At 35.1% G+C, this 23,064-nt stretch overlaps 1 protein-coding gene across 1 annotated transcript in view; it reads right to left on the bottom strand.

Moving 5' to 3' along the window:
* Nucleotides 1-3,105: 3,105 nt before the first annotated feature.
* Nucleotides 3,106-23,064, bottom strand: part of LOC106470150 (DNA-binding protein RFX2-like) — a 61,878-nt gene continuing 41,919 nt past the window's right edge. Inside the window, exons 8-12 of the mRNA XM_022398729.1 lie at nt 17,889-18,008; nt 11,445-11,709; nt 10,578-10,666; nt 4,835-4,980; nt 3,106-3,293 (exon numbers count right to left, since the gene is read on the bottom strand). Of these exons, the coding sequence (XP_022254437.1) occupies nt 3,121-3,293; nt 4,835-4,980; nt 10,578-10,666; nt 11,445-11,709; nt 17,889-18,008 (793 nt within the window). The 3' untranslated portion in view covers nt 3,106-3,120. The remainder of the gene's footprint in view (nt 3,294-4,834; nt 4,981-10,577; nt 10,667-11,444; nt 11,710-17,888; nt 18,009-23,064) is intronic.

Genomic DNA, 23,064 nt, shown 5'->3' with positions numbered 1-23,064 from the left:
AGATTTGAAGCTAATAATCGATTTTCTAAAAGCATGTGTTTTGTGCCCTGCTTGTGAGAAGGTGTCTAGTCTATGCCCTGTGACAAAGCACTATTGGGCACAATGGGACCAGTTGAAGCTTGCTTGAAGATGGTATTCTTGTACGGAGATGGGAAAATGACGACTTGGCAAATGGTTATACCGAGAAAGTTACGGGAAGTTGTGCTGCGTCAATCCCATGATACTTTAACAGGAGGACATCTCGGAATTAAGAAGACATTGAGTCACCTACGACAAAGATTTTACTGGATAGGTATGAGGCGAGATGTGGAAGAATGGTGCGGGACATGCAGTACATGTAGTGCTAAAAGGAGACCCAAGCATAAAGGACGCCCACCTTATGAAGAGTTGTCTGGGAATATGTCAGAGTTTGTGGAAGTGTTATCGGAAAAGATGGATGATATTCACCACCAAGTGTGTTCAAACTTGAAAACGTCTGCTGATTCGATGAAGTTATCTTATGATAAGAGATCTACTGAAGTCAGCTTTGAACCAGGAGACAAGGTGTGGTTGTATAATCCCAGGAAGACCAAAGGGAAGTCTCCTAAGATGTCTTCTCCATGGGAAGGCCCATATGACATAGTGGATCGTCTCTCAGACGTGACTTTCCGGGTAAAATGTGGTCAGCGAGGTAAGCCAAAAGTGGTGCATGCCAACAGGCTTTGGCGTTATCACAGTCCAGAATATTTCAGTTGGGACGAAGTGAACAAAGGAACAAATGACGCTGCTGAAGACGTGTCACTTGAAAAAGCCAATGTTGAAGAAGACACTCTACTCAGTTTTTAGAAGAGAACCGGTGAAGCTCTTGATGAAGTTACTACCACTGATGTGACTGTTACTGACGATAGGACATTTCCTGATGAAGCAGATGAACCCCACGTGAAGCAGAAGCCAATGAGACGGAGACCAGTACGGAAGAAGATACGTCCCGTAAAATTAAGAGACTTTGTTGAATTGTAATTTTGTGTTTGTAATTCTGTACATTTAAATAAGTTATTGTTAATTGTTATTGGTTTATTGTAAGTGGCTATTGTTCAGGACAAACAATACTAAGGAGGGGGCAGTGTTGCGTCAGCGAGGTCACATGACTAGTATCACGCCACCTCTTTCTAGAAATATCCTGTTCCTTCAAGAATGCCCTAGCATTTACTAGATATGTGTTAGTCTTGTATATATAAGACGTTCACAACATGGTGGGACAACAGTGTAATGAGTAACTGAACTGCAGTCAGAGATTGTGTAATTGAACTGAGTATTGTCGAGCACAAGCACATGAGACGTTCTAGCGTTTGTTATAGAGCGACCGTTAAAATTAAGTGTATCGGTAAAGTTGTATTCTAAAAGAATAAACCAGTTTTATTTAAGAAATGACTTGTGTCGCTAAAGTTTCATTGGAACGAATGTACGGAAAATTAATTAACGAACGAACGGAAACGTAACAATAGTATTTACAATACTCTTGGGTGGAGTTAAAGTCCAGCTCATATGATGAGTTCTGGTAATGAATAACAAGCCTCCAGATCAATGATGTGTGGCAGACAAAAGATAGATCTGAATGTTATTTTTATACATCTCTGATAAGAAATCTGTAATGGACTAATTAAAAGGGAAAAACAAATGCAGTTTAAAGTGATTATGAATATGCTTTTTTCTAATTATTTTCTGAAGATTGTTATATTTACAAAATGAAAACTTATCTATAATGTCTTGAAAAAAATATAAAACTATGTATTCAGAAATGTTATAAAAACTAAGAAAACCTAATTTTTGAATTAAATCTACTTTAGTTCAAGAATTACTCTTTGCAACTCAGTATTTTCTCATAGTTTTGTCATTTAAGGGTTTTGATAGGTATATTCAAATTGTTTTTAATACTGTTACGACAGAGGAAGTCACGTGACGCAAGTAACACGTCATGAGATTCTAGAAGGATCTTGTTTGTTCATGGCAACTCTAGTCTTCTCTATGCGTCCTCTATTTTTGTATATATAAGCTCAACAATCAATCGGAACGGGAATAGCAGACAGAGAGATTGAAGATATAGATGGACAATTGAGTCAAGCACGGTAGTAAGTAAAGTTCGTGAATCGTTCGTTAAGAATTATAGCGTGTGTTTAAATGTGGAAATTAAGTGTATTGCAAAGTTGTATTGAGAAAGAATAAACTAGTTTTATTTATGTAAGGGCTTGTATCGCTGAAGTTTCTCGGGAAGAAGTTCTACAGGAAATTAACAAACGAACAGAGACGTAACAATATGTTATACATCATTTGCACACATTTGTTTCATTAATAAATAAAAGCACTACAGATGTAGAGGATACACCTACTAATTTAAAAAACTTTTTTAATTCTTTAAAGTGGATAACATCATAAACCATTTTCTTGATTACAAAGATAAAATCATATATATTATCTTTATACACCTCAAGTTGGAAGAAACCATCTTTAAATTTTATTCCGATGTTGTCAGGTGATTTAAATCTACTATAACACTGTCCTTATGCCTTTTTTCTTAGATTATGTTTATTTTTACTGAACAATCCTCTTATGCAAATGTGTACTCTTCATACATTATGACTAAAGAAGAAAATAGTAATTTCTAGCAGTACAGAAAAAAACAACAAAATATTATATTATAAGATAGAAGTACAGGTACCTATATAAATAATACACTTGCATTTGTCTGTCTAGTGCTAAAAATCTTATATCATTAGAAAAGCCATTATCAAGGGAGTCTGGACTGCAAGTTGGTTTTTCCATTGAGAATCACCTTACCTGTTTTTTGCTTAGTCCAACTTTTTAGTGCAACAAGTACGCTACACAATGGCACCATGTCATTGTCATCATGTGACGACTGGCTTTGATTTCAACTCTAGGTTTTTATTTGCAAAGTATTTCACACAAACAACACTTAACCTGCATGTAATTTCCTAAAAAAATGAACATTACATTACATACAATTGCTATGGTCTTCCTGAATAAAATTTTTTCAAATAGACCAGTATTTATTGATTGAACACACAATGCCTGGAAGAAAGCATACTTAAATGTAATGCATAAAAATGATAGAATAAGAAAAATTCAAGCAAAGGGAATGAAAACTACTGTAAATGCTTTGTGGGTCACAGCTAGTATCAAATTAAGTGTATACTGTACCTTGACTCTAATCATTTCCTCAGGACACTCTGTCATAGCAGAGGTTAACCAACCTTCCAGACTCTTAGCAAAGTTACGAATAGCTTGGGTGAGAGAACCTAAAATTAAACAAACCCATTTCATTTACATCTCAATGGAGGGAAAAAAAAAGAGTAAAAGATGGGAACAATGTCTTGTTCTATATTAAAACATTAAATGTATTTAAACATGAAGGGAAAGAACTATTGAAAAGCATTTTATACAGCATCTGAAGTTTTATATTGAATTTTGGCATATTTATGATTATCACAAAATAGTTCTGCAAATTTACAGAAAGCCTCAGTGATACAAGTACACAACACAAAAATAATTACACTGAGAGTGAATAAGCACTGCTAGAAAAGAGAAACAATATTGGAATGGACTGGTTTGTTTGTAATTTCACATAAAGCTACACAGGGACTATTTGTGCTAGCCTTAATTTAGGGGATAGACTAGAAGGAAAGCAGTTAGACAACACCACCCACTGCCAACTCTTGGGTTACTCTTTTACCAATGAATAGTGGATTTGACCATCACACTATAATGTCCCCATGGCTGAAAGATCGAGCATGTAAAGTGATAGGGATTGGAATGGAACTGATTACATAGATGTGTGTCATTTTAAGATGGATAAATTAAAATACCTTATTCATTACTTTTAAATATTATAAAATTTCTTAAGTGAATTATTTTTGTACACTGAGAAATTACATTTTCTAGCATATCAGGTTCTTTATGCTTAAATAAGTGTCAATTATGCACACATTTCATAATGTTTACTCCATCTATATTGCTTTATGTAATTTGTATCTAGTTTTCTCTGGAACAAATGAGTATAGTTGACAGAGTACATCTAATCTGTATTTACTTTGTGTACATTTACTTTAATACTATTTGCGGACTATGAACAAAATTATGATTTATTAATTTATTTTTTATGATGATGAGAGCAGAAATATAAATGAATATAACATAATTATCTGTAATTAATGTTGTGTGACTAAGATATGTGTGTAGCTATATATTAAGTAAATAAACCTGCAGGATTTTAGCTAGAGTACAATAACATGTGCTATATGTGGAAAAGAAAAGAAAGAAGCAGACTACACTGAAAAATCATGTCTAATGACTTTACGCAAACATTGGTATTGATATAACCAGTTATGTTATAATTTGGTTTTATAACATAAACACCATAAAAATATAGAAATAATTAGAAAAATAAAGTTTACTACCACATATATCGAAGTTTCAAATTACACTGGCAGGCAAAAAATAGTAGTGCACTAGTGATTTTTTTGAATTTCAGGCATGAAATGAACCACAATAGAATAATTTAATAAGCAAAGAGCACTGTGAGAAAAGCAAAAATCCAACCATGTATCAAAAAGTTCATTTTGTAAAAACTTTTCTTTGAAGATACGTTTAATGCAGGATTAAAAGTTGCATAACAGAGTACAGATGACAGATATGACAATCCCAAACAGTTAAAAACGAAAAACTATTTCTAATATGTTTATTTTAACATTATCTTTCAATGAATCATATAATTTCAACTTTGAAAGACCAGTGCATCTACTTAATATCATATGCCTATGTTCATCAAAATAATACTTGCTTGGAATGGGTCGGAGAACATCTGGAATCAGGACATCAACCAGATTCTGATAAAACTGATAGTCTACTTTCCTTACCAACTTTTGTACTTCTTCACAGGAACACAGTTTATACAAACTACATTTGTTCAGAGTCTTCTCATTACTACTATAGAAAACAGAATAATTTAAGTTACTTTCCTCTAGGTGTAGATCATTCCTGTGAACTACTGCATTATACTTACACATTCTATACAAACTAGAAATGAACAAATGACACATTTCAGAGCCTTTCAGCTCTTTCACTCAAAATAATTTGAACACAATGAGATAAACAAATACTAAACTTAACCAGCTCTTTGATTGATTTTCTTAGACATAACAAGGTTTTACCTATTAACAATTTTTTGTTTAATGCTTAACTTTTTGGTTGATTTTCTTACACATTGCAGGGTTCCACATATTAAGAATTTTAGGTTATCTTAACTTTTGGGTTGGTTTTCTTACACATAACAAGATTTGACATGTTAACAATTTTAGGTTTTCTTAATATTTCATTTGATTTTCTTACACATTGCCGGGTTTGACATATTAAGAATTTTAGGTTGGTCTTCTTACACCTATCAAGATTTGATATATTAACAACTTTAGGCTGTCTTAACTTTTTTTGGATGTCTTAGCTTCTTGGTTGGTTTCCTTACACATGACATTTTAACATATAAAGAATTTTAAGTTGTTTTAACTTTTTTGGTTGATTTTCTTACACATTAATAAGTTTGACATATGAAAAATTCTAGGTTGCCTTAACTTCTTGGTTGATTTTCATACATGTTGATGAATTTGACATATTAAGAATTTTAGGTTATCTTAACTTTCTGGTTGATTTTCTTACACATGATAAGGTTTGTCATATTAATAATTTTGGGTTTTTCTTAACTTCTTGGTTGACTTTCATACATGTTGATGAATTTGACATATTAAGAATTTTAGGTTATCTTAACTTTCTGGTTGATTTTCTTACACATGATAAGGTTTGTCATATTAATAATTTTGGGTTTTTCTTAACTTCTTGGTTGACTTTCTTACACAATGCTTGGTTCAACATATAAAGAATTTTAGGTTGTCTTACCTTCTTGGTTGATTTATAACACATGACAAGGTTTGACATATAAAGAATTTTAGGTTGTCTTAGCTTCTTGGTTGATTACCTTACATATGACAGAGTTTGACACTAAAAATTTTAGGTTGTCTATCTTTAGCATATGATCAGCAAAAAACAAAAATCATACACAATTTTTTATTGTGCATAACTGCTCAAAACCCAATTCTTTAGATAAGCAAAGGTATATTTTTTTTAAATATTTTGGCACGTGTGTAATGTTCAATCTTCAGAACTAAACTTTTTTAAAAACAACGATTATTTTATACACAATTCAATAAAAATGAGACTGTTTCTAGTCTCCAAATTACTAAATTAATAACTTACTGTAAAAGGTTAAAAAGTGGTAAAACAATCTCATACACTCTACATGTTTCGACGTATATCTTGCATCATCCTTAGGAGTGTAATGTTTTGCAAAAACTAACACTTGTTTATACAATTATCAAAATAACAATTTACATATTAAAGAATTTCACACCATCTGCTGACAACATTTCCATCATCCTTATTCAATAATTTAAATTTACATTTTTACATTTAATTATCTCAATAGATTCATGTATATTTATACGAATTACATTTCCAGGTTGTGCTAAAATAACAATTTTTCCCATTGAATTGTGTGATTAGTTTCCCTAACATGTTCTGCTAAAGGCGAAATAGTAATATTATTATATTTAACATTTATTTTATGTTCATTCAGTCTGAATTTTAAATTTCTTCTAGTTTGTCCTATATAATTTTTTTTACATTCAAATAATATTTTATATATGTCAAATTTTTCCATTAAATCAATTTTATCTTTAGTTGTATTAAGAATTTCACTGACTTTATTTATCGGTTTGTATATCGGAAAAATATTTATTTGTTTTTTAATTTTTTCATTATTTGACACGATAAACCAGATATATATGATAGTACTAAACATTCTTTGTTACTTTTTCAGCAAATGGTTTTATCTTAATATTTTTATCCCTGTTTTTAAGTTTTATGACAGCTCTGTCAACTACACCTGGATTAAAACATTTTTCCTAAACATTACACTCCTAAGGATGATGCAAGATATACGTCAAAACATGTAGAGTGTATGAGATTGTCTTCCAGTCACATCAGGGGATTTTACCACTTTTCAACCTTGTACAGTAAGTTATTATTTTAGTAATTTAGAGACTGGAAACAATCTCATTTTTATTGAATTGTGTATAAAATAATTTTTTTTTAATTTTCAAGCAAAGGTATAATTTCATATTTATAGATAAAACAACTTTAGAAATGAAACATTTACTGAAAATTATATATTACTTTTGCATCAGACCGAAAGATAATATGTCTTTATAGTAGCAGAAATACACCATTGCTGATCTAGTGAATGTAATCTACATATAGCATTTCCAATGTATAAAAAAATCTGCATATTTCACACATCTTCTTTTTATTATATTGTACTATTGGTCATCCGAAAGTCAGTAAATTTTCATGAAATAAATTAATTCTTTCAGCATTTCACAACTACAGTAAAATATTGAGTTCATTTGTAAAGGTACGCAATGTTTTACTTCAGTACAGCATATATGATTGCAAATGATTTTTTTCAGTGGCATACTGCAACTACATTCAAGTTTGAACAGATTCATTGGAGTGTATGAAGAATGATGCAAGTGGTGATGACCTGTTGAATATAAAGTATCTAGAAAATGTCAAACTATTTAGTAATTAAAACAAAAAGTTTTTGAAGTGAAAGAATATAAATTTCTTAATCAAATAAAATGAGCTACAATACTACTCAATTTTACTATTTTTACTGGTATACATTTTAGGGTGTTTAAAAGGAGCAGTATTATGTGTATTACTTATTACATGATTTTATTATACACACAAAAAATTATTTGCTCCAGTTGGTTAATAAAAAAGGAATAAAAAAGTTTTTAACTTCAGTTTAGATTCCATGAATAACATACTGTCTATGAATCACAACATTTTATCTTTGATATGGCCTATAAATGATCAGACACATTTAAAATTTTGTACTTATTCTACAGATATTCATGTTATATCATGTTGTAGAAATTCACGTCTTATTCTTTAAATTTTGAATGTTACTTTAAACCTTTATATATTTATTTAGCTTTATTTTAATAAATATTTCAGTTACAAATGATTTTACTAACGCATTTTGATAAGCACTTTCAAGTGGTTATTTTTTACTGGTCAAAAAAGATAAATTAAAATGTTGTCTGCATTTCTAGATTTACATAGTAGCTTGAGAAATACTGGCCATTTTTTCAAACTTTGAAAGATTGGACACTTAAGATAAAAAAAAAGTATATCAAAATGTCTAACAAAACATGAAACAATAAGAAAACATCCAAAATTTCATATACATTGTCAACATTAACTGTCCTTAAGTTTCATAAATCTTGTCATCAAAAATATCACACACCATATATACATAAAGAAGGTTGTATACATTATATTAAAGCAAATTTGAATATGCAACTTAGCAAGCCATGCAACCACAGCTGATATAAAATCACAGTGGAATTTATCAGAATTATGTTTTGATACTCTTTTGGAAAGGGTAGGTAGCAGTCCTTTCCAATACAAAATATTCATTCTTTCAGATTATAAACATGTGTTGAGATCAGGTATTTAGAATTTCCAAGGTGATGATATCCTTTGTACTTATTGAAACTGGAAAATAAAGGTAAGTGGATTAATTTGGGACACCAGGACCATTTAGAAAAATAACTGCAAGAAGTTGTACTCCAACTGTGGTAAGCAAAGTGTGGCATCTTGTAACATGCGAGAATCCATGAACACAAAGGTTAGTGGCAAAAGCTGTCCAGATGCTCCAGGAAACAGTACATAACATGAAAGAACAATTTCCTTCTGGAAAAGCAACACAAGTCACATGCACATAAGCTTCTTCTATGACATATCGGTTGAAACATTGTATACTTCAAGCAGCTGAAGAATAAAATTGGTATTTATGCTATTCCATAAAAAGACATTCCAATCAAATTGATAGATGCAGCCCTTATGGATTTATGTGAAACAGGTACTGAAAATCTTTCTTGTACACTATATGACTTAAGGAAAGCCTGCAGAGAGGAGTTGTGTGCATTGGACATGGCAGCCTTTTGAAATGGAAACTACACTGCACGGCTATTGTCAAGATGTATGATCATCAGATAGTGCATGAAAACATATGGTGACATGGACTGTAACAATGTAGTGAGGCTCCAAAATCGTTTTTAATATAATGTACTCAAGATATTACACTGACAGTTCTTGTGCAAAGATTTAATAAAGATAATAAGTTGATGACACCAACATTTAGACATGCACAATAGTTTATTTGTGTAAAGTTAAAAGCAAAAACTAAAAAACCACATGTTTTGGTGGAACACACTCCACCATATTCAGGAGATGAAGACGACAGAAAAAATTCTTTTACATACCCTGTAAATGTATGCGTACAATTTGTATCTTTTACAGTGGCACCATTTACAAAATTGATTTCCATGGCACTAGGACCTAAATCACTATTCAAATTCATTTTGTTTTTAACAATTTCTAATATCATAAATATGATGTATAAAAAACACTGTAATAAATTACAAACTTCCAGATGTATTAAATTGCAGACAACTGATAAGGAAAATAAAGAAAGATTATGTTTGCCATATGTCCCATCATGGTCAAGAAAAATATTATATATTAATGTGTTTATGAAGAATACAGATTGTCAAATAACTTTTACTCCTCAATTAAAATTACTTAATGGCATGAAAGATAAAATTGAAGTAAGGGATGAATGCGGAACATACAAATTTCCCTGTAGTTGTGGTTTAAGTTATACTGAACATACAAGTAGAAACTTGAAATTTAGAATTAATAAAAATAAAAATGTTTTTGATAAATAAAAAATGAGTAATTCGATCTTGGCAGAATATGTAGCAAACTTTTCACATCACTGATTGGAACAATATAAAAACGAATTAAATATAAGAGACTCACTAGAAATTGTTAATCATAAAATGATTTTGAATGGAGATTTAGGTCCTGGTGCCATGGAAGTAAATTTCTGGCACCATTGTATAAGATGCAAATTGTACACATACATTTACAGGGCATATAAATTATTATTTTTGTGTCTTCGTCTCCTGAAGATGGTGGAGCATGTTCCACCAAAACACCTAGAGTTGCTTTTAACTTTATCCAAATAAATTATTGTGCATGCTGAAATGTTGGTGTCATCAACTTGTTATTTTTATTAAATGTACTCAACCTTTGTAAATAAATATTTAGTGAACAAAAATATTTAGATGCCAACTTCATTATTCTCTTCCCTAATGACATTTAGCTTCTTTATTTTCCTTACCAACTGGTTATCTACTACAAAAGTTCTCAGTACTGTACATCAAGTTAAGTCATAAACTTTTACACCATACATATCTGAAACTATTATCCATAATAATAATTTTCAAGGATTTTGTGGAATACATTTTGTATACGTACTTTACTAACATAATTAATCAAATATAAAAAATTGTTAAATGGATGAAATCAAGTAATATTTCAACAAAATGCTTTAACTTTACCTCTGATCATTATTTTGCATCCTCCAGAAAGATCTCCATAAAGTTTCTATCATAGAGAACTGAAGGGTTATAACTGCATCAAGGAAGGCCTAAAACACACATTCCTATAAATTTTGGTTCTCTTTATGTGCAAAAAAAAAATGTTTTGATTAGAAATTCATAGAAATGCAAAATGATATGTACATAGAGAAGGGATTTCACTAGATACATGTAGTTTAATGCTTAACAGCTAGGCACATGTAATTACCAAATGAAGTGTACACAAAAGTACAAATGCTAAATTTACAGTTAAAACATAAGATATATAGTGTTACTTGTAGGGAAATATTGCAATATTTCCTTGATAAAATTGTACTGCATATATATATATATATATATATATAGATTAAGCTCATACTTTATACAGTAAGTAACAGTTAACAGATTTCTTCTAAAATAAAGTTAGGGTTAGTATGTTATGTTTTCATGTAATTTACTCTGATTTTATACGTACTATAAAGTGTTATCTTTTTGACCAAATACCAGTTCAAGGCTACAGTGAAGAAAGATATTCAGTCTATAGAGTCAGAGCATTTCTTGCAAGTTATTAAATGTCAAAGAATGAAGGATTGTATACAAGGATAACACTACTGACTCAAATGTTTTATATTTGAATGTTCAGCTGGTAAACCCTTCATGAAAACATGCCCACACACCTGTATAATAATAACTTGTATGGAAAGAAGCACAAAGTAAAAACTAGAAAAACACATTCCTAACTAATTATTTATTACAATTACTTCAAATATTTTATAAATAATTAGTTACATAATGGTATGAACCTATGAAACATTTTATTTATATTTTCAATGTGCAAGAATGACCAACCTCACAGTGTTCTTTGTAAAGTACCCTAAAAGCATGAACATCTTCTATTTCAATATCATCTGGAAGACTAAAACTGCTTGAATCCAGATCCAGGTTTGGAATAGCAGCAGAAGCATCACCAAGATATAATTGATGCTGGTACTGATGAGGAGCTGGTTGTTGTTGCTGTGCTGCATTAACTTCACTAGAATGAGATGAAACATTTGTCCTACATGATCCTCTTCCTCCTTCTGAATTTTCTGATTTAGGTGTGTTAGGTTTAAATCTACAAGTCAGGGAAATAAATTAATTTCATAATCACCGATTTTACATTTAAATTGCTTAATGTGTATTAAACTAGATCAATTTGAAAAATAAGCAAACAAAACCATCAGAATCATAAAAGAGCATTTAAGGATGAAATTCATTTTTCAACTGTGGTGTAATCTTTTACTTGTCACTGCAGATCAGAAGGCATATATATACACACACACTGTGTCACTCATCCCATATATCATGTTTGAATAATGAATAGTTTACATTACTAACTAATGAGCTGGTTTTATATACCAGGAAAAAATTATTTTATCAGTTATTAAATTACTCTCCGATCATACACTAACAGCATAAACTTGAATGAAATAAATTCTTTATATGTAATAATAAAAGCAACTGCTTTCTCTCTCTCTATATATATGTGTGTATATATATATAATATATTTATTCAATTAATACAGTTAATGAATCAGTTTCACTAGTAGTGTATTACTGGACATGACTTGTAAAAAATGAAGTCCCAAAGGGGTTTTATGGCATTTAGATTATGATTTCTTGATAAACATTCCACTATCTATTTGGAATTTTTGTTCAAAGTAATCCACCACAGTCCTGGCAGTAAGACACTGAGCATTATCTTGTTCTATTAAACCCACAATAATTTATTAAACTGGGTTCTAATACTAGGTCAGTATATCAGTAAGCAGTATATCTGCCCATCAACAAGCACAATAAGATCTGTAGTCCATTTGTATTGATACTGAGTTTGTAGTTAAGCACAAAGCTACACAATGGGTTATCTGTGCTCTGCCCACCATGGACACTGAAACCAAGTTTTTAGCATTGTAAAGTCTACAGACATTACGCTGTGGGGGCTATACTGATGCTTTCCCTCACCATAACTCAACTACCATCAAATCAGTAATATTTTAAAAAAAAACCAATTTCATTGATCAATAATAAAGACCCAAAACCTAGGCTCATCAGTAAAGGGTGCATGCTCCCATTGGTGTTACTGACATTTCTGTTTAATCTCAGCAAAAATACAAATGAGCTGTATAATGTGGAAAAATGCATGGGTGAGCAGACCTTTTTTTTCCTTAAGCTGGAGTGAAGAAGTCTGTGCTTTCCAATTTGGTCACTAATACATCACTCCAGCTGTTGTCCTGACATTCATATTGAGCCTATTGGCAGTAGACTGATGATTCCTTATGGTCAGCAGATATTGGTCATTAGTGGCACAGTTCATTTTACATGCCCTTGTCTAGGCTATCCAATGTACTGACTGTTGGCTGATAGTGTGTCCACAACTTTCCCACAAGGGACCTAGATATCAAAATGGCCTGTGACTTGTCTATTATGTTTTTAAAGTTTCTAACACTTGAACAGAGTTGACAGTCTTTATTTCTGCCACATTACCTCTGCCCATCACCACCAGGTATTACACAATTAGAGAAAGGTACAAGAATCAGAACTGAAATGATACCCAAAATAGCAAATCAGCAAATGATCAAACCTGAAAACAAAAGGTGAGTACTGTCTTTCTAGGGTGAGTATATCTTTGAAAATGTGCAGAATCTGCTCTGCTTTCTTACAGTATTTATGCATACCACAAGCCAATAAAGCACAAGCTAACATGGCTGTACAGTGCAGATTTAGAGTTAAAGAATACCTGGTCAGGCACCACTCACCATGGAGCAGAATCCATGTGATAAAAAGTAGGGGCCCCTGGAAGAAAAAAGTATAAATAAAAACTTATCAGTTAGAGTCACACCAAAGTCTAAAAAATGGCCACAGGTGGTAGATAAAACCCCAATGAATAGCGAACTGCAATATGATGGAGATAGTGGGAGATGAATGAACTGAAAGTGGTCCACATGCCAGGTTGCAGAATCTCCTCCATTGGACAATGAAGACGAGATGCAAGGGAAAAAGTGAAGTGTCAGAACTGATGGGAGGACATCTGGAACAAAGTCCAGGAGGAATAAGATAAGGAAGAATAGGGGAATCAAAACAAAAGGCAGACCTAATTGGTAAGGGTAGAAGGTGAAAGACCACAAAGGGAGGAGGATTGCCAGGAGATAAAGAGGCGGGAATGTGTAACCTGGAAGGTAGAATTATGGGCTACATAACAATGAAGAGCCACGACCAAACACAGAAACCTATCCACATCTGATCGAAGGTAAAGATTGGAAATAGAAGGAAGAGAAAGAGGAGAAGAAGAAGAATCACTCTCCCAAGCTATTGAGGTTTTCAGGAAAAGGAACAATCTGGATAAAGGAGGAGATAGGTAGAGTGATAAAGGGATACATGAAATGTCAATGACAAACAAATACCGACCTTCAACATCCACATGCTAAGAGAAGAATGAAATATGTTTTAATGAAAAGATGAAGCATGGAACACGAGGAAATTGGTTCAAACAGAGATAAAGTAAGAGAATGTAGGATTACATTAATGTCCCAATCCAGAAGGGCAGGATGCCTAGGAGGGCGACATATCCAGAAGAAATGCATGAGCATGGTAAGAACAGGGGAAGTAAAAACTCTACGGTATTAGGAAGAAAGAAATGTATGGGATAAGGCCACCCAATATCTGGAATGTGAGGAGACCAGTGAAAAATTCTGCTACACGAGCAACTGTAGAAATCCCCAGGTATTAGATCAACTGCTGAATACCTTCCAATTGTGTTGGAAGATAGACAGATGGAACTAGCTAACAAGGAAGCAATTTGACATGTGAAACCAGATTGTCTCTTCAAGTACTGGCCAAAAGCCAGATGTGAAGATGCAGAATGTGAAGGTTGGGATGTAGGATATGTGGTCAAAACTGACGAAGAAGGGAGGGAGAAAGTGGAAAACGAACAGGGGGGAGGAGCAGTTGTTGTAGCCTTGAAAACCAAGGTTGAGCTGACCAATAGAGAGCAATCAGTAGGACTCGACAACGAGTGGAGTGGACAAGAGAAATCACCCAATGAAGTAATCAGATGGGTGGGTACACAAAAAGATACTTGTGTGATTAATCCTGTCTGAAGATATCGACTGTCAGAGCCTGTGGATAAGGTACAGGCAACCAAAACAAGTAACTTGGTATTAAGGCCTGTAGCAAAGGCATCCACTTGGGGAGAACCCCACTGATGGCAAAGATCCCTGAAGACAATCCATGACCAGATTGAAAGCACCCAGCACGACATGCAATGTGGCAAATGTGATGTGCTTGGGCCCAGTATAATAGATCCAATGTCGAAAAACATAAATATCTGGACCGGGTGCCCCCTTGGTGGTTGATATGTACCACCCCCATATAATTGTCCGAATGAACCATTACCAGGCAATGTCACGTGGAAGAAGGAAGTGATGCAATACCCAATGTGGAGCTAGAACTTTGAGAACATTGATATGTAAAGCCCTTTTGACCAATGGCCCAAAGCTTCCTGGTGACTGACCCATGACCCCCCCCCCCCTATCTCTGAAGGGATGCATAGGTGAAAAGATGTAGATCTGAGCTTGGGGAAGAAGCAGCATGCCCGCTGATGTATGGGCTTTGTCCAACTACCAATGCAGACTGTCTCACAGGGAAGAAGGAAGGGAAATGGGGGTTGAAAGAGGACCCTGAGCAAAGTTCCATCATATGTGAAGTGCCCACTGAAGGGATCTCATATGAGCACGACTGAGAGGGACCAGTACTGTCATGGAAGACCACATTCTCAAAAGTGATAGAACCTCACGAGAAATAAGTGACTGAGCCAAGAGGGCATGGTGAACAAAAAGTTCTACTGAACAAAGTCATAAAGTAGAAGGCAGTGCTCAACTGATATTCATATTGAAAAAGACCCCCAAATGGACAAGCCCACCTGAGCCACCACGGAAAGTAGCTGCTGAGTATGATTTGTTGATTCCTGTTTGGAATGAGCCAAAAGAAGCCAGTCGTCCAAGTAATAATGAAATCACAGCCCTAGAGTATGGAGATGATGTGCAAAAGCACAAACTGTTTGACAAAACATGTAAGTTGCCAACACAATTCTGAAGGGGAGGGCCCGAGATGGACAAACTGAAGATAAGGATGAGACAGGTGATATTGGGATAATTAAGTAAGCATTGGAGACATCCATTTTTGTAATCCACTATCCTGGAGTAAACATCCATCTCGGGGTGAGAAAGGACTCTGTGGTGAATTTGGGTAGAGATATGAAGCAGTTGAGGTGAGATAAATCGATTACCAGCCACCAATCCCCGGTTTTCTTGGGGAAAATGAAAAAGCAGGAATAAAAACCTCTGGAAGGATGGGGAACAGTGTCAATTGCCTGCTGCAAGAGCATTTCCTGAATCGCTTCTGACAAATGCTGGCTGGTCATGGGAGCTCAAGGAGGAGAGAAGGAACTGGGGAAAGGAGAAACCAGAGCTGGGGAAAGAAACTGGAGACAACAAATCCTTCTGACAGAACCTGAAGCCAAGCCCCCCCCCCCCCCCACTGGACCCAAACCCACTGGGTAGTCATAAGTACTGTTGGCAATGGGGGTGCATCATCAAGAACAAAAACCCCGGGCAGAAGGAAAGGATATGGGCTGGGAAGGACGAGGAAATGGAATTTGAGGCATATGAGGCTCTGACTGAGACAAACGGACTACAATAATCATAAGGGTGGACAGATGTCATCCAAGGCTCGATAGTTTCTGGGACTGTATCAAAGATGTAACATCTCAGAAATGGGGCCATACATAAATCCCTGAGATATGTCGAGGGTAAACGTACCCGATCAAAAATGCCATCACAACCTATAAGGTCCCAACAACAAAGGAACCATGTATGTAATGCCAGAGCTGAATACGATATGCGGGATCAAGTGGAGGAGAGAAGCTCAAGGGTATCTGCAGAAAACCTATCAGGATTTTTGTGGAGAGCCTCAGATAGAAGGTGTATGGAAGAATGATACCATAAGAGGTTGGTAAGGGTGAGATACAGGCGAGAATATTGGGCATGGATAAGACTGACATTTGATTCAAGAGCTGACCCTCAAATAGGTAACAAGAAACCTAACAACTGCTGATTTAAAAATGGATAGTCCGCCTGATGGTAAGAAAGGGAGAACTAATGAGAAGTCCTCAGGGGATGTGGTATGCTAATCCCCTCACTCAGTTGTGAAGCAGATTGATCAGCATGAACCCAAATATCAGGAGAGGGAGAAAAAACCAGAAAGGGTTGGGAAGATTGTTCATGGAATAAGGAAGGATGGGGTGAATAAGAAATAGGTGAAAGGAATAAAACATCAAAAACCTGAGACACAAAATCCAGAAAGACCGAATTAGGCCTTAGGTTGGGAATGGAAAGGAATGGCAAACAAGAGTCCGAAAAAGACGTTCCAAGTCCTCGTCAGCCTGCACAGGCTCAGCCAGCTCAGGAGGAGCCTGAGCAATGTCTGTGGACAAAGGTTGGCCCATGTAACATTCAATCTCTTGACGTATAAAAGCAGATAAATCCACAGTCAGGTCGCCCACACCTGAGTTGTGAGAAAAAAACAATTGTTGCTGGTGTAACCCTTGAAGTGGTTATGTTAAGTTCAGAATTCATTGCACAGAAAAGGTTCATCAAATTCGTGTGCAGAAGTAAAGTGACTAGAATTAACTGATAAATACTAATATAGGAATTGGGTTGAATGAAAAAATTATGTCGAAAAATAACCACTTCATGAGGAAAACATAAAGCATTAAACACACAAAAGAGCACATCCAAACTCAAATGATGCCAAACGAGAACTGGCAGTTCGATAGAGGAGTGTAGAGGGGAGTCACAAGCTAAGAATTAACAACATAGTGATTTTTTGAACTGCATTAAGGTGTTACATTCTAGAACTATATTAAATATTTACCCCTTTAAGTTTTGAAGTTTAATGTACTTTAATAAAAGCTTAATACAGCATACACTTAAAGAAGATACTAATTTCATAAATGTAAGGCAGCATTTGTTTTTTGTTTTAACTTGTTTAAACATAAAAATCATCTATGTTAATATAATGATGGAAGGTTCTCTAGACATATGCATTAACAGGTCCTAGGTTTAGCTCCTAATTAGTAAAAATTCTTTATTAGTTTAATTATAATTTAACTGGCAGGAACAAATTCAATCAGATGCAGATATTAAAATGATAATGGTCTCTTAACTTTAAATTCTATTTCTAACCCAGCAAAACTACCTTTTAGCTGGATTAATAGGTTGGTGCCTTAAAGCAGAGGAGTTAGCAGCTTCCAAAATATGATTTAAAGGAGAGTTGGGCTTCACCCGGATACCATAATAATGGTACTTTGAGTTACCTCTGTAATCAAAGAAACAATATGAGTTTAAATAATAAAATGCACATACAAACAAAACTGTACTTGACAACTGTTAGCAAACGTAACTGCAAACTCTCAACTAACACAAATGACAATATAAACATAATGAAATTAATAATAAGAAATAAAGTTTAGAAATCTCAACATTCGTTTAATTCTATAAATGTTTACAGAACTATGCAATACATTATTAATAACATAATTTTAAATCTGTTCTTAGTTAATGAATATTAGAGATGGGTGATTAGTATAACTGGATAACCCATTAATCAATGGGCTCATTAATTGTTAACCAGTTACATTCAACTAATTAACTATTCTCACATGAGACTTGGATAGTAAAATTAATAAAAATAGTACTAATCAGAAACATTAATTTTTATTATTTCATTATTTTTATGAGTCTTGGTACAAATGATTATGCTGAACAATCTTGAATTAATCAAAAATAACAATGAGAAATAATAATTGCAATATTTCAATTACTTGGATAATTTTAACAAGCGAGAAACTCTGACTAACATTAGTTGATTATACTTCTGAAATTAATGCACTCAATTCTCATAGGTAATTAATTATACAAAGTAATCAAGTTAACCACCCATCTCTAATGAACATAAACACTGCTTTGTGTCTACATCTTCAACATGACTGAAAATATTTCATGTGATAGGAATACACATTTTGCATTAAAAAAATTAAAATTAGTTTTTCTGTCAAATTTATAATTTTCCTATACTGAAAATGTATTTCTGATAGGTACTTATCTCCTCTCACAGATATATCTCTTCTTGTTCAGTGCTGTCCTCTATATGCAAAAAAGTTTTGCATGCCACAAGCCTTGAGCTCCCACGTACCCCACGATCAATGTGGTTTCAACTATGTCTCACATGTAAATCATCATGTGACAACCCTCTGCCAAAAGGAATGCAAACACACACTCCTGACACATGTGACTCTCTATTCGATTCTACTAAACTATCACAGTTTTCAGTGAGGAGAAAGGGTGGTAAGTGTGAGAGGTGGTAAGTATCTATTGGAAATATATTTTCAGTGTAAGAAAATAATAACTTTTTGATACAGTAACTTACCTCCCCTCACAGATATAGAATCCCACATTGAATAAATGGAGGGATCAGTGCAATGGAAAGAGGCACCCTTTGAAAGCGTTTGAAGAACACCCGAAAAGTAGAGATCTTCGCAACAGAAGATCCTATGTGGGAGACTGTACCACATCTGTACCAGATATACTCTACACCCAGTGTGGAAAGAGGTGTTGCAAACATGGGCAGAAAAAGAGAGGAGCACATCCAAAACTCTGAGAACATTGTTTGGATAGGGATATCAGAATCTCAATCCCTTGGGAGACAGTAATGTGGGTGAGAGTAAAAGGATGTGCCCCAAGGTGTAGAGTGATTAGGGTGTGATGCACCATACATGACAAGACAACTGCATCCAAAACATAGCCACCAGGAACCGACATCCATGTGGGGGTAAGATAGAAGGTCATACCATTGGCAAGTCAACTACAATCCAAAACTTAGTCATTGGGTGGGGGTAAGGAAGAGGATCATACCATCTTCACCTCAAGTTCAGCAGACCACAGGAAGATATCATGCCCACTGATCTGTGAACAGGGCATATGTGAGAAAATACATAATAAATAACCAATCCGGGAACCAACATCCAGACAATCGGAATAATCAAGATGTCCCTGTATTGTGCAACATCCCATTCAAAACCAATCAGACAGGAACCATTGCCAGGGCAGTATCATCCTCAGTTTATGTAAATCTTCAAGGAGTAGCACAATAGGAAGAACCGTAGCAACCCACATGTTCATCCACCATGACCCACAACATGTTAGCAATGTACATGAAGCTAACTGACTGAAGAGACAGAGACACCAGTAATACATGAATGAGGATTTATGTTGATTGGTCCTGCTCTGAATACAAAACCCAGCCAGAGAATGAAACTGTGGGAAAGGGAACCAGCAGAAAGAAGCCTTGAAAGCAATTAAGCAACCAAGAGCGTGCACGGGTCATAGAAGACCATCCAGATCTGACTGGGGATAAAGCTGGGAGATGAAAGAAAAAATGATGAAAAGGAAGAACATGCCACACGAGGAGCCAAAGTGTAGGTTAGGAAAAATCGATCCAGAACAAAATGAATAGATCGAGCTAAAGCAGCCGAGAAAAACAGATCTGTGCTGGCCAGAAGGGAGCAATTTGAAAGACCTAACACAGAGTGTAATGGATGCACAAAATCACCTGAGGAAGATGATGAATGGGATCATAAATAAAGGTATAAACTGGTCCTAATTCTGTCTAAATGCATAGACAGCCAGAGAATGGAAATGAGTTACCAGAGACCATAAAAAAAGATAAAAAGAGGTAACTTGAAATCAAGGAAGAGGGCAAATGCATCCCACTGAGGAGTACTCCACTGGAGTCAGAGCCACCAGAAATTCTGAGGATTGAGAGACCACTCCATGGGATTAAATGTGTTGGGACTGGAAAGTCAAACTGCAAAAAGGTTGAAAGCACCCAGAACATTACACACTAGGAGATGAATGGCAAGTGTGTGGGCTCAAAAAAATGGAGATCCAAGGTGGACCACAAAGGAAACTAGAATGGGTGCCCCTTGGTGTGTAATATACGCCACCACCATCAGATTGTCGGAATGGATCATGATTAGTCAAATCCTGACAAGAAGAAGAAAGTGAATCAAAGCACGTTGGACTGCCGGAAGTTCCAGGGCATTAACATGGTAAGATCTTTCGGCTGTATACCATTGTCCTGAAGCCTCATGTTAATTGACCCACGACCCTCAACCTTGGAGTTAGGCATCAGGGAAGAGAAACGAATCCAGACGAGGGGGAAGAAGTGGTCTTGACAATGTGGGGGCTTTGTTCAACCACCAATGCAGGTTGTCAAAGAGAGAAGGAGGAAAGTTACAAGGAAAATCCAGGGGAACCCTATCAAGATTCCATGGGTCATGCAGCATCCCATTAAGAGATCACATATGTACCAGACTCAAGAGGATAACTGCATCCATAGAAGCCACATCCTCCAACATGACAGAACCTCGCTAGCAGTAAGATAGTTAAAAGTAATGGCATGGATAACTTAAAGCTCCATCAAAAGCAGTCAAAGAGGAGAAGTATGTGCGCAATGGAGTTGGGTGTTGAAAAAAAGACACCCCCAAAAGATAAGAATGTTAGGTAGGTAATGAAAAAAAACCTTTTCCAACTGGAAAATCCAACCACCTGAGCTGCATGGGTAAGAAGCAGATGAGTATGTTGTGAGTACTCTAGTATGGAATGAACTAACAGAATCCAGACGACCAAGTTGTGGTGTAAGTATAATCCCCATCATGATGAAGTCAGATAAAACTGACCACCTGACAGATTCGAAACATGGTCAAAGAGTAAGGCACAAAACTGATACCCAACGCCATGGTGAACGAAACTAAGATAGCATCATGAGAGATGAAAAATAGGAATATGGGTATAAGAATACGAAATTTCTACCTTGGGCATTCTCAGTACTGGAGAAATGGCCCACCATAGTGTGTTAAATGACAACGTAGTAAAACGGAAAAGAACCAAGAAGTGATTGAGGCAGGACAGATCACACAAAGAACTCAAATCAGCGTCAAGAATACAAAATTAATGGAGGAACCCTTATAGGTAGGATAGGTAAATGAAAAGAAGGTGCTGGACATGGAACATGAATGAAGAATGCAATGTCTCAGAATGAGCAACCAAATAAGAAAAATCAAATGAAGCATCACAGATACCCCACGTTGACGCTAAAGTCACACGAATACCCCCCCTCTAAAAAAAAAAGAAAATGAATCAGTGGAGAAAAAGCCATAGGTCCCAAGTAGAAGTGGACGGTAAAAATCTTGGTACAAAATGATGTCCACCTCAGAAGATCCCAAAAGTAAAGAAGCCATGTGTGCAGGAAAAGAGCTAAATATGGCAATTACCCCAATGTGGAAGTAAGGAGGGGGAAGGTATCCCACAAAAATCCCCAATAATTAAGTGGCATGTCTCAGAAAGGAGGTGTATGGCGAACAATTCCTGTAAGAGAGTTGATAGAGGAAGATGAAGTCTGGAGAACTTAGTGAGGGTTAAAAACATAGAATTATCAGGGTCTGCCCCCATACAGGCAACAGAGGTTCTAAGTGCAGGCAATCAAGAGAACAGAGAGACAAATGACCCAGAAAGTACCATAATGTGGAAAAACATTACTGTGAAATGTGTCCAAAAAGGGCTGAGGTAGGCCCAGTAAGGCATAATCAGGTGGGGGAAAAATGTCAAACTCTACATTGTCCGGAACAGGTATGGCAGTTTCAGGACGAAGGCAAGTAATATTGAGAGAAGGTTGGGCAGACCCAGCCCTAGATGTCCTTACAAACCAAATGAATTGTAAGTAGGAAATATAAATAATTACGAAAACGAAATAGTCTTTATATTGTATTTATGATTTAACAGTACAAAGAATCGCAGGTAAGCCTAAAATAACAAAGACTTGTTAAGTCGAAACTAACGTTGTAGTACAAAGAATATCATTAAGCACTAATTGAAAACCCTAACCTTACAATAAGTATCAACAAATCTAAACAATGTTATTAAATAAAATAACAATAAATAATAATATTAATATAAAAAAATATTCAAAAATCTATAACAGTATAACAGCTTATGCCGGAGTTTCTCGAAGGATCATGAATTATCCATGAAGGATCATTGAGTAACCCTGCAAATGTCCAAGTGTTTGCTAGACGTCCTCTAGGTTATGGGGACCAATGGATATTAGGGTTGGACTACTTACTACCGAGGAACTGTGTAGTTAACTTTGATAAAATAACATTTGGGAACAACAAAGGCCAAATTCTGGTAAGTGTTAAAAGAGAGGTTGAACTAACTAGGTGCCATCAACCTGAAGTCGAGGTGACTGAAAGAGTTGATGATGGTGAAGTGGAACCAAGTATAGATATTAAAGCAGAACAGGTGAAAGACCAAGT

Source organism: Limulus polyphemus, unplaced genomic scaffold, assembly GCF_000517525.1.
Source record: "Limulus polyphemus unplaced genomic scaffold, Limulus_polyphemus-2.1.2 Scaffold3846, whole genome shotgun sequence".
Classification (NCBI taxonomy): domain Eukaryota; kingdom Metazoa; phylum Arthropoda; class Merostomata; order Xiphosura; family Limulidae; genus Limulus; species Limulus polyphemus.
This window is presented reverse-complemented; position numbering and strand designations above follow the sequence as displayed.